The sequence below is a fragment of the Sitophilus oryzae genome, unplaced genomic scaffold (assembly GCF_002938485.1).
Source record: "Sitophilus oryzae breed Bouriz unplaced genomic scaffold, Soryzae_2.0 scaffold_1274_pilon_pilon, whole genome shotgun sequence".
Lineage (NCBI taxonomy): Eukaryota > Metazoa > Arthropoda > Insecta > Coleoptera > Curculionidae > Sitophilus > Sitophilus oryzae.
Genome location: NW_022145920.1, coordinates 2,085,658 through 2,098,996, shown reverse-complemented (window position 1 = coordinate 2,098,996; position 13,339 = coordinate 2,085,658). Strand labels below are relative to the sequence as shown.

Below are 13,339 nucleotides of genomic sequence, written 5' to 3'. Positions count from 1 at the left end.
TCGAGGCCCAGGAATATACAGAGTTGATCGGTTGGAGCCAATTTAATTTCACAGAGCCGTCTCTGACAAAGCACATAAGTGGTCGCGATTTGAGAGGGAATTCAAAGCAAGGCCTTAATACTCGTAATTAAATAAACAATCAAATTTTCATGTCACACTCAGGCGGTCGAGCGCTGTGTGAAATTAGTGACTGAGGTATCTATGTGGTGAAGAATCAAGAGATAGTTACATTCGTGTCAAACTAGAAGCAAGAAGTTTTTTACCAGAATTTGAAACCAAACAGCAGTATTTTTCGTGTGAGAGACCGAAAACAGATTAATAGATCGAAACTTGTATAAAGGGAGGAAGAAGGGGGCGTGGGGGTGGAACTCGACCTCCCCTTGGTAAGTTCTAATTTGAAAAAGCGATGAATAAAAGTTTTATAAATAAATTAATTTATTACATTAAATCATTTCTTTTCCAAGCGAAAAACTGTATATATATTAATTTTTGAGTAAACAAGGGCGCAAGTAAATAATAAGATAAATATATTTTTTTTAATTCTGAATCATTCTAAAGCACAATGGATAAGTTTTAACACTATTACGGCCATTAATTTTGAGTTTGATATTTTGACATTTTCAGAGGGGGAGGGGCGCGGTCAAACTCATTTTTTTTGTAAAAACCAAAAAAGCAATTTAAGTTTTAATCAAATCCACACACTTTTAAAAGTATGACAAGATAAAAATCCAAACATTTTTTTTTCGCCCCGGCCTACTCTAGACACTCAATAGTAATTTTATAGAATTACAAATTTAGTTTCTTCCTCATCGCCAGACGGCCCAAAAGGCATTCGAGTACAGGTTTCTAATTTATATATGAAGATGACATGACAGCCATGTTGACTCGCATCTATGGTCTAGTTTTGGTCTAGTTAACAAAATATTGGGACCTTCCCATCAAGAAATCGCTAAACTGGAGAAGATATTTTCAGAGAAGTAGAATGAAATGGCGGTAAATGAATGATATGCTGGAAATGCTGGATTTTGGGACGACCTCAGGGTATAAATGACAAGCAAGCAACTAAAATACCCCCACCCCCATTTCACTTAAATTCATGTACATAAAATTATTATTATTATTTCATTCCATTCTCTTCTTGCCTTCTTAATTGATGGTAATAGGTGAATCCGGGTCTCAACAAGAGACCTAAGGTATTCACCCTAACACCTTTCGGAGTATGTGTGCTGTTCCCAGCAAAGCTATCTTCTGTACTTCGTTCGTTGATGGGTAGCCAGGTATAAGTTTGATGAAATTACTATGACCTTTAGTAAGCATACCCAGTGCACCAACTACTACTACTACTTTTGTCTTCGTGTTCCACATTCTGCTGATTTCAATTTCAAGATCTTTATACTTGCTGATCTTCTCTACTTCTTTCGCTGATATGTTGTTGTCGTCTGGAACAGACACGTCGATCAGGAGGCAGATACTGTTTTTCTTGTCATGGAATACCAGGTCCGGCCTGTTGGCTAATATTGTTCGGTCTGTGATAATTGGCACATCCCATAGGACTACAGTGTCGTTTATATTTAGAACTTTCTCGGGAATGTGTTCATAATACTTGTCCTGCACCTGTACACCTAACTCTCTGCATATAATTCAATGTATGTATGCTGCAACCTTGTTATGTCTATGGGTGTCGGAGCAAGTGTGGAGCATCCAGCTACCAGATGGCTGATATGTTCTTCCGCTCTATTGCACATTCTACATTTGCTGTCTATAGATTGTTTTAGGATGTTTTTCTGATAATATCTGGTCTTAAGTGCTTGATCCTGAGCGGCGATGATGAGACTCTCTGTTTCTCCTTTAAGTCCCGAACTTCTTAACCATGCTGTACTTCCTTCCTGATCGACTGTCGGTTTATTCAGATTTCGGTAGAATTGTCCATATGCAAACGCTTTTGTTCTAAACTCTCTATTTTATTTCGTTCTATACTATGTTTTTAAATTTTCAATATTTTGTGTAGTTGTTTCTTGTTTAGAGAATTTAGCTAGGATATTGATAGCTTCTTTTTGAATAGAGTATTTGGCCTTCTTTTTCATCGTGGGTTGCTATTGCCTTACAGTATTTATCTCTGTTAAGAGCGATATAGTTGCTCAAACTTGTGATAGCAGAGTTGAAAGCCGACTCAATTTCTATTAACCCTCGTCAACATTTTCTCGTCGTTTAATATACAGCCTATGCACATCGGCCTTTGGGTGATGTAAAGCCACCTATGGTGAGAAGCTTCCTAGTTTTGCAATCCACTTTTCCAAGATTCGCTTCTTGGCCAATCAACAATACCAAAACTATAGGTCATGAGCGGAACAGATTGCATTTGATCGCTTTTATTTGAATTGGGATATGGTTCGGATTAATGCCTAATATCTTCCTCACTCGCCGATAGTCCAAGAATTTGAAATTTTGTGTTCGCTTTCTTGTAATCTATCCATGCCAATACCACTATTTTACTCAGTAATAATTGGTCCTTGCAACCTCTCGAAGCTCTTCGACATCCTTTCTGTTCATCTGGAAGAATTTTATGTGAAATTAAATGGGAGTATATGCGGTTCGTAATGGCTGCTGTTAATACTTTGAATATAGTAGGTAGGCAGGTTATCAACCGATAATTTTTCGGATCTTTGGTGTCTTTTCCTTTAGAGAGTAAGAATGTATTACCGGTGGTAAGCCATTGTGGTGCATTATTAGGATTCTTGATAGTTTCGTTTATAACATTTGTAAGGTCTGCATGCAGCGAGGTAAACTGCTTTAGCCAAACATTTTGTAGTTTGTCTGGTCCAGGTGCTTTCCAGTTATTTAGTTTTTATTGACCGTTGCGTTTTCTTCCGTAGTGAAGTCCTGCCAAGAATCTGACTTGATATGTTGGTATTTCTCTCTTTCTGCTCTTATCCATAATGCGTTTTCATTATGTATCACCTCGTTCTCTAGAATTCCTCGCCAAAACTCTTCAATTTGTTGTTGGGTAGGCGGATGTTTAATTACATAGTTTTCATTGTTTAGCTGTCGGTAGAATTTCTTTGTATCTTCGTTGAATATTTTGTTGTGGTGGTAATGATTACTCCTTTTCGTATACCTCCTAAGCCGTTGTGCTTTGGCCTGAAGCTTCATCTTTATGGTTTGTTCTATCTCTGTAAATGCATTTGCCCTTTCGGTACTTTTTGTGTTAGCGTATCAACTTTCTTTTGTACTTGAGCTGTCGTAACTCCCTTTTTGTATTCAACAATGATAGATATTTCCTGTCTTAGTTCTTCAATAGTTTTCTTTATCCTCATCTTCCAGGCTGGTTCCTTTGACTTGTGCTTTGCTTTAGGCTCACATCTTTCTTTTATTTCACCAGTTATAACACTCGCTGCAGCATACATAATGTTATTAATATCGGTAAGATTTAATTTTTGGTCACCTTTTAACATCTTAATAGCATTATTGGCTTGCATAATCTGTTGTCTTACCCTCTGTGTTAATTTTATCTTCTTTATTCGTTTTCGCTCTTTCATATTACCCGATTTAATCGTTAAGATTTTCTGGGATATGTTTGCCTCCATAACCAATACGTCTTCATCTGTTGTATATTTTGCCATGGTTGTTTGGCATCTCTCTGTAGGACAGGGTTGTGTTTGCGGTTGTGACTCTGTCTCAATTATTTCTTCTAGTTGGGTTGTTCTACTTAATTGAGCATCGACATCATCTTTTATTTGCTGAAGCTCAATATCTGTAAGTTTCTTCCCTTTTTCGATATATCGTCTTTGGTTTGCGAGCGAGTTGGAATCTAAATGGGGAAAAATATCCGGGTTTTTTTCCCTCCATACCGTATAGGTACCTTTAGTAACACCTCCATCAATTTTTGTAGCTTTTGCATAGTAGTAGCACCACATAACACACTTATATTGCTCCTGTGTCCATTGCTGTCTTGCTTTTCTCTTATTTAAAACAGACACTGACGCATCATTGCCAGATAGGCCAACTTGAGACTGAGTCTGGGTTTGGGTACTATCAGGCTGCGCTGGAGTTCTTACTGGTGTATGCGATGTATCTTGTCTATGTCCGTTGCCATTGTCGTTTGCAGGTAAATCATCACGACGGTTCCGACCCGGGTCTTGCTGCCCCGGCACGCCTCTGGTTTTCGTATTTTTTGTACGTACCATTAAAACACCATATAGAGGAATGCATTTTAGAGCTACTGCCAGCGGGCCTCCGATTGCCCAAATTTAGCCGCCCCTAACATGAAGACAGACGCTATCGGGTAGCTGTTCCTTTGGATACAAACGCTAACTGTCGGCATAATCACAAATGGTATACCGACCCCCTTTTAGACTTTTGATTCTCATCAAGCAGGGACTATTACTGGTTTTTGTCCACCCCGAGTATTTTATTTCCCCGGTACCCGCCATATCTGGCGAGCGTTTCCCAATTCGCACAGGGAGGCGTCCGATAGGAGATCCAGCAACACCCACGGAAAAAAAAATATTATTATTATTAATAAGTGATAAACGAGGGGTGTCTCACTTGGGTGAAAAATGTACATGTACTGCCAAAATATCATTTTACTGCCAAGCGATTGCCTATGACTGCCATGTAATTATTATAGGACATTGCCGTAAGACTGCCAATGACTGCCAGCGACTGCCAAGAAAATGTACAGGTAATTCCAATAGTGAGACACCCCTCGGTGATAAACATATGATAAAAGATGTGGGTGGTAAGAACGGGAATGTTTTTGTGTATTCAGGACGTCATTTATTTTTCTCAATAGAGAAGATGAAAGGGAGGTATTCGGTGGCGTCCCACAGGGCTCATAGAGCTTCCTGTACCCTGTACCAGGCGGGACAGAGTTGATCTGTTATGCCGATGATCTTGCTGTGATTATAAAATAAACTAAAAGGAACAAAAAAAAATTATCTCGACTTAATTCAGACTGTGCATTAAGGCGAGCAATCTTGCACCAGATATATGCGTGAGCACAGACTAGAAATAGCTGTGGAAAAAACAGAGGCGATTTTACTGAGCCGCTAGAGAAAAGTTGACATATAAAGTTTAATTTTAAGGACATAATAATAAATCCAGTGGAGTTAGTCAACTTTCTAGGATTCCACGTAGACTCGTGCGCTCACGATGAGTCTACACATCAAAGAAGTGTGTTTGAAATCACAACGAACACAAGCAAAGGCATGAATGTTAGCATATGCGTACCAGAATTGTACCAGAATTGCTATGTATGGAGCACACGTGTGGAATGAAGTAACCAACATGCAAGTAAATAAAAAAAGACACACAAGAGGGTGCACAGCGAGTCATGGCTTTGAGGGTCTGCTCGGCATATTGGACAACCTCAACGGAAGCAGCCTTGGTTATATCGGGTCTGGTGCCCCTGTATCTTCTCTCAAGAGAAAGAGGACGACTCTTTCTCAGGGGTGAAGTACAAACCAGGACAAGGAGAGAGATGGAGAGAAACCGCTCGGTGCAGCGATGAAAGGCAGATTGGGAAGTATCGGAAAAAGGAGGATGCATATAAGCTCATCTCAAATATAATTTGTGGATTAAAAGAAAGCATGGAGACGTACACTTCGATCTCATTCAAATATTGAGTGGTCATGGGAATTTTAGGAGTTATCTGTGTAAAATTGGAAAGAGGGAAGTCGCGGCATGCCAATACCTCTGTTGAACCCAACGATACTCCAGAACACACAATGTTTGCCTCTGGAAGATGGGAACAGAAAAGACGCGATGCGCGCATGGTGATTGGTACCAACATCTCCGCAGACACCTTCTTAAAATTAGTTACGGAAAGAAGGGAAAACTTTGAATCCATCTTAAAAGAGCAGGAATAATTAAACAAATAAAAAGTCTGGCGTCTACTTAAGGAGATGCGTCCAGTGGGTTCAGGAGACGTGATAAGAGTGAAGGGTGATGTTTAGTGGGGATTATCTTCCAGTCAGCTAGAATGTTTAGGAGGGGAGTTAATCACCGCGACCTTACAGATCTATTGTGTGTTCCCTTTTCTTGAGTTATAACGAGTTATAACTCGTCATACAGTCTCAGGGCTTTAGCAAAAGCCAGTATCTGAGACGTCTCCACAGAGGCCTGTTCTCCATCCTCGACATCAGCCGTACCAAAGTTCATGGCACGAATGGTCGTCGTCTCGGTGCACTCAGGGTGTGCACACAGAATCTGCATTTGCCATTGTTTCTCAGCTTCATCCTACTGAGGTGTTTGATGAGGAGACAGTGTCCTTTTAGAAACCCCGTGACAATTCGAAGATTGTTTTTACTTAAATCAAGGAAAACCTTTGATTTTTCTCGGTCGTAAGTTCCGAGGAACTTTCTCGAGTGGCTTAGACCGCTGGAGGACACCCCTTCCAGGTTACGGATGGAGTCTTCCAGATTCTTCAGTTCCGCTTTCAGTTGGTTCCCGCTTGGAAAACAGAACGGTTCTGGTCCAGTTAGTGGAGCGTTCGCTCCTTTTCTAGCTAGATCATTTGCTTTTTCATTGCCTTCTATCCCTTGGTAAGCCGGCACCCAGAGTAGGAGGACTTTATTTTCTTTGCCTAATTTGTTGAGCTTCTTATTGGACCAACTTCGAATTGATGGTTACTGAGTTGAGCGCGTTTAGTGCTGCTTGACTATCGGATAGGATGGCAATTTCCTGTTTTCGATAGTTCCGATCTAAGATAAATCGTACACATCTTTCGATAGCGTAAATTTCTGCCTGAAGGATGCTAGGGAAAGTGCCCATCGGAGTATTTAGTTTTCGGCCTAAATACTCCTATCCCTGCCCGTGCTTTGGTTTTAGAAGCATCAGTATACCACGTTATGGTATGGTCTTTTACATGCTGAGCAACCGTTTCTTCCTTCCATTCCTTTTTATTACTCAATACTACAATGAGGTGTTTCTTAAAGTTGTAAATTCTTGGTATGTCATCCACTCGGAGTTGGAGAGTGGTATTTTCTTTTTCAGGGTCGAGATACATTCTCGAGAAAAAAATTGTTTTTGCAGACCAGTCCCATACAGCACATCAAATCACATTTACGATGTGTTTACATTATTAGATGTAGACACAGGGTGACACAATTCCCCCGATGTAAATATGATACGTTTACACATTGTAGTTCAACACGTATGCACAAAGGTTAAACGTCCGCCTCACAATGTAGCCACAGTATAGCATTTACGTAAACACAAAGTAAGGGATACACAGTGTGCCGTAGGATAGACAGTGCTTGTGTATTACGTTTAAACTCTGTTTACACATTGCAGTTGTGACTACTGCGTGTATATGTATGTATTTTGCTTCGTATGTACATCTTGTGCTAGATAAAACTACTTCTTATGAACGAATTTAGGAAATAATACAAGTTTTGATGCCTAAATTTTCGTTCTTTTTAAGAAATATTTATTCAATGATACCAATTAAATTTTTTTAGAACGAAAATAAGAAAATTGTTCCATTTTTGTTTTGCATTAAATGTACCATTTTTTTTTCATAAAACGGATTAAGTGGTTAAAAATAAAATTCTTATATTTCTTTATATCATGGAACGCAATAGCGCAAATAACACAATAATAATTATTATTTACATTGCAGAAACCAGAAGTAAGAAAGCACTGTAAAAGAACAGAATTTGTATCAAATGTATTAAAAATATAAGTACCTAGTATAACAACATACTAAATGGTAAACACTGGTATATCGCGACGATTTGGTGGATCTCGTTTAGTCATTTTCTTCTCTTCTTTCCCTCTCAAGCAGTTGGTTTGTTAGCATACTCATTCGTCGAGATTAACAATCTCAGATTGACAATCTTACCCTTAAATTTTATATGAAACTGATTATTGAAAATTAAACATACCTGTATATTGATCCATCAATAACTTACCGAATATCAGTGTAAGAAGTTCTTTGAAGTGTTTAAATCTTTCTTTCTCTGGTCCATTTAGATTTTTATTATTTCCAAATTAAAAAAAAATATATTGCAGAGCTAACCTCTTTATCATTATACAAGAATATTTGGAGTTTTCATTCATTGGAGTAAAAATTTGGTAAATTGGGTATCGAGTAAGGGAAGAGCCGCTGCTATAATATTAATAATACTCTTAGGAAGGTGTAACAAGGTAATTAAAAAACTTTGCTTACCTTAAAATCTCTTTTAAACTACACACAAACAGAACATTTATATAGAGCTTTCCGAATGATAAAACAATAATGGCTGCTAACACATACCACTCTAGAAAGGAGAAAGGAGAGAGAACACATAAGATACACTTGGTTGGTGTGTCTACGCTGAGGCTATCCGCGCGTGCGCACACCTTCATTTCAGGCTAGAATGTAGACACAACAGTACACTATTACAAAGTGTCTATATAGAAATTTATATTATGTGTATACGTCACATTTTTACAAGGTGTGATACGGCACAACTATGATACGAAGATATAGGCACAACTATGATACGAAGTATCACACATACATATGACATATACATTGTATGTCTCATATACCGACGTCAGATTTCATCATTTTAATAATTATTTGTTACGTTACAAAAAATTCTTTTGAATCTTGAGTGCATACGGTATACAACTAGTAAACACTGTATCACACAATTCTATCAATATAAACCTGCGTGTATCTCATATGTATATGTTAGAACTAGATGAACACTTAGGTTCACTTTAACATATTTGGTTTCTCATGTGTCTCCCTTGTAGAAACGTAATTTCATTTGGACGTGCTGTATGGCGTTTAATTACTTGTTATATCGAAGAGAGAAAGAAATACTTTCATTAGATATTAAGAACTATGATTTAAAATGTCACAGTCTCTAGAAATTCTGTGTTGTAACCTTTTCTCAATGTGTGTCTTTGTAGTATAATCATTCTTATATGTTTAAGATATACCCGTATTATTTCATAATTAATAGAGATATTTATTTTAACCAAGATAGTTTGCGGGTATGAAATAACTTTAAACAACTTCAGCCAGCTTAGTTGGAATATCGAAAGTTTTAGTTCGATAAACTTGCCTAACAGATATAAACACATATGGCGCGCTACTACGTGATTGAATGTTAATCTCTCTGTTATCAGTTTAGCGCACTTTCAGTTGTAAAATTCACTTTCTATCCTTAATTTTCTGTAATATTTTATTAAAATCGGCTTCAAAGCCGGATTTTTAATCAAGTTTTTTATCGCTTCATTTTTAAAATAAAGCCTTTTACTAAAAAATCTAATTTTACGTGGAAATTAATTTAAATTTGTGGTATTACGCACCCATTTATAATTTTCTCAAATTCAAAAGGATTATCCTTAATAGCGTTTTCATTTTAATGGTGATATAAATGCATGGAAATCTGGATGACTAGACGCCTGAACGGCGTAAATGAAATAAAAAAGCGGTTGTAGAGTTTCCGTCTAGTCATCAGGGCAGGTTTGTATCCTTTAATATGCCTTATATCCCATACACTTGGACAGGATACACATTAATGGCGTCTCTTCAGTATAGTAAAATTCTTTTAATACATTACGTGGACAAAATTTCATTGTAAGAAACATGAATAAGCTTCACATTCATTTTACTTGTGTGTAAATTGTTTATAAATTATTTAATATTTTAGCAGATACTTCTAAACCTGGTAAAGTGTAGGTCATAAGGTAGAATGCATTTTAAGCATTTCTTTTCGTCTTTATTGCTTTACATTGAAAGAATTGTTTTATGAAAATTTTAATACCATATTTTATTTAGTTAGATTTTCGGTTTTATAGAACAGAACTTTTATAATGGTATTTTTATTTTTTTTTCCAAGAATATTTTCTTAAGTCACATATACGATCATCTATATAATCTTAACATTTTCAAATACTAAATGCTGTGTTATTACCTTTTAATTGTTACTAATTGGTTTGATAAGTGTTTCATCAGATTAACACACGATCAGTGCCAAGGAGGAGACACTAAATATATCGTATATATAAAAAAACTCACTGCTAATTATTTGATTGTTATTGTTATTTCTGTTAATAAAAAGGCAGTTGCTATTTACTACGTGATACTGAGCTATTTACTACGTGATACTAAATCCGTTTAATAAACGCAGGGTCAGTTGAATTTCATTCAGTTGGTTGGGAAGTGACGCCCCCAGGGACTCGAGCTCCCGATGCTGCCTGGGTAAATGGTGGCCCGCAGGAGTTGCTAACTCTAGTTAAAGCCTGAGAGAGTAACGTCCCACTTACTATGAAGTCAGTTTCATTCGATGTCGCCTAGGGTAAAATGGTGACCCTTACGAACCCGCATCGAGGCAGCGTGGTGAGGTATGCCTCACAACCCCTACATGAACAACAAACGAAAATCACGGCCCTTATTCTCCGTAGGCCCAAATGGCCCCAAAGTGGATGGTCGCTGGCAACCAGCCAAGAGGGAAGAGGGTGCTAAGAATCTGCATGTGCTAAGAAGTCTAACTACTACCCATATAGAACAACATCGTTATAACAGGGTGCTACAAATTCGTGGTATTCTACCAAACCGTAGGCACTTCTCAAGAAAAGAAGAGAAATGCAAACCGAGAGCAACATATATAGAATAGAATACACAGAATTATGTAAGACAATAAGAAAAAGGATTGCAAAAAACATCAAAAACTACAATGAAAAACTTGTATAAACTGTAATCAAAAACAGAAAAAGCTATAAGAAGGCTAAGAAATTCCTCATGATCGGAAAGAAGCCGCTAATTGCACTAACACACAACATCAGAATAATAGACAAAAACGAAATAATAAACCTGGAACAAGGTTCTACAGCGACCTATATAAAGCCTCAGAAAACATACATGAAGAAGAAAAACTGCCACTACCACAAGATGACGCCCTTGAGAAGCTCTTGCCGGAGAAGTAGAAAAGGCGCTTTAAGATATGAAAAATGGAAAAGTACATAATTGTTAACAGTTCTCAAGAACTACAAGCACAAATTAATGAACTAAGGCAGGTCAGCATCAAAGATAGCTGAGGAATGACAATCGATAAAAATTTTGGCGAGTTCTCTAGACGTCATTTATTAACAATTGACCTTATTATGACTAAAACTTTATTTTCTGGAGTAAGAGCTCAAACGCACTGACGACAGGGCCCGAATTCTGTAACTTAGAAAACGCTTAGCGCTTTAGGACGCAAAGTATAGCGTTTTTAGAGTATATAACTTTAATTTTCGCTTAGCGCGCACTTATCTACTGATTTGGGTATTCCCATCTGACGCGTTTAGCATCTTTACTGATAGCGCTAAGCGATTTGAAAAGTGTTAGTTGATAATTGATGAATGACAGCTATAAATATTGTTTAAAACATCGAAAATGCTGAGAAGGATCTTCAACATTTCCCTCATATAATAAGAATAATGAGATCTATAGAAAAATAGGTTGATATAACTGAACAATAGGTTATAATAGTCACGTAACATTGACATTTCTAATCGTTTTATCCACATTTGACTATTAGATACCTAAGAAATTGCGATGCTGCCTACGCATGTGCTCAACGCGTATCCAGAAAACGATTCGCACGGCAACGAGAATACCAAAATCGACTGCTTGGCATTCCGCTAATCGAATACTATCGCTTACCGCTTTGAAAGCTCAACATATTTATGTCAAAGTTTCAGAATTCGGGCCCATCAGCGCCTTAATTAACGCTTTTAGACTCTCAATTCGGGCCTAGCGCCCGAATTTTGTAACTTAGAAAACGCCTAAACGCTTTTAGACTCTCAGCGTATATGACGTCAATATTCGCTTAGCGCACCGATTTGGATATTCTCATTTGATGCGCTTAGCGTTTTTACCGATTGCGCTAAGCGATTCGAAAACGGTTACCTAAAAGGATCGTTTTGCTTGTCGAACTGTCAGTAAAAATAGAAATAATTGTGACTTTGTGTGTTCCCTTGCTCTAGTGAAAATTATTTCTTCTTCTATAAATTCCTCAAAAATAATTCATAATTTACGACTTGGCAGCTATAAATATTGTTCAAAACATCGAAAATGCTGAGCGACTTCAACATATCCCTCGTATAATAAGAATAATGACATATCCATAGAAAAATTGGTTGACATAACCTCTGACATAACTCAACAATAGGTTATGAAATTCATGTAACATCAGGTAACATTAAATCAAGTCTTCAAGTATATGTAAAGGTGTTTCGAACGATACCGTATGAAATAAATCTAATTTTACATAAAAATTGTAATTTCGAGGTATCTTGTAATTTTCCAAATTTCAAAAGGATTATCCTTAATTACGTTTCTATTTCAACGGTGCTATATCTACACGTGAATCTGCATCCAGTGTATCGATTTCAACAGTGTAAATGAAATAAGAGGCGGTAAATTGTACGTTGCCCTCTCGTCAAAAGCGTACATTTGTAGCATAGACTAATGTCATATACTAGATTTTTCTAAATAATTTCTGAACTAACGTCGATATTTAGATGAAAATTGATACCTAGGGGTTTTTTCACATGGGAAAATTTATTTCGATGTCAATGACTCCTACTTGTAGTGGGCCCCGCCTACATATATTTCAACTGGTTTGAAGCGTAATGACGTTTTGGTCGTACCTGTATAAAACCACTGAATGAAAAAAATTCCGCCGTTTTTCACGTAGAAAATGTCTCTTGGTAAAAATCGCTACGAGTTATGGTTATCGAGACATTCGGAATCGAAATATTTAATAAAAAAATTAAACATGTATAAAATAAAAAATATAAAATTCACTTTCTAGAGATTCAAGTAAAACCTTAGAGATCCTACATGTAAAGTTTTTTTAATTTAATATCTCTGAAGACACTGTATAAAACACTGTTTAAAAAAAATATTGATTATTTCTAAATTTAGGTAAATATAAAATTCAATGTATTAATATTTTAAAATCACCGGTTGAAGACATTATTTATCGTCTCGGTAATATTTCCCATCCATTTAGCAGGAGAGGGGTTGGCAGCATAAAATAATGAAAAAGGACGTTAATTCGAGCATTGTTTAGTTAATCCTGGTTTTCACATAATTTGCTACCGGGTATTATTTTGTAGAAAAGTAAAGTTTTGAAAGCAAAATTAAAATTCAGTATGTTCTGAATAAACGGCTGTAGTGCAACAGTGCTTTTAATAAAAAATAAAAATTGTTATTTACCTGGTGTTTACATATTTACCGGGTGCGTCTCAAAAGATTTGGTATGTCAGTATATGACATAACTTAGGATTGATTGACGTATTCAATTGTTTTTGGTCACTTTCTGTTTCACCGGAAATGACTACAGCTTTT

At 36.9% G+C, this 13,339-nt stretch overlaps 1 protein-coding gene across 1 annotated transcript; it reads right to left on the bottom strand.

Annotated features, from left to right (window-relative positions):
- Nucleotides 1-1,197: 1,197 nt before the first annotated feature.
- On the bottom strand, nucleotides 1,198-2,714 carry LOC115874305. Its single transcript, XM_030889412.1, has 2 exons — nucleotides 2,701-2,714; nucleotides 1,198-1,630 (listed from the first exon to the last, which is right to left on the bottom strand). The coding sequence occupies exons 1-2, from the start codon at nucleotides 2,712-2,714 to the stop codon at nucleotides 1,198-1,200; spliced, it is 447 nt and encodes a 148-aa protein (XP_030745272.1).
- Between the last annotated feature and the right edge of the window lie 10,625 nt (nucleotides 2,715-13,339).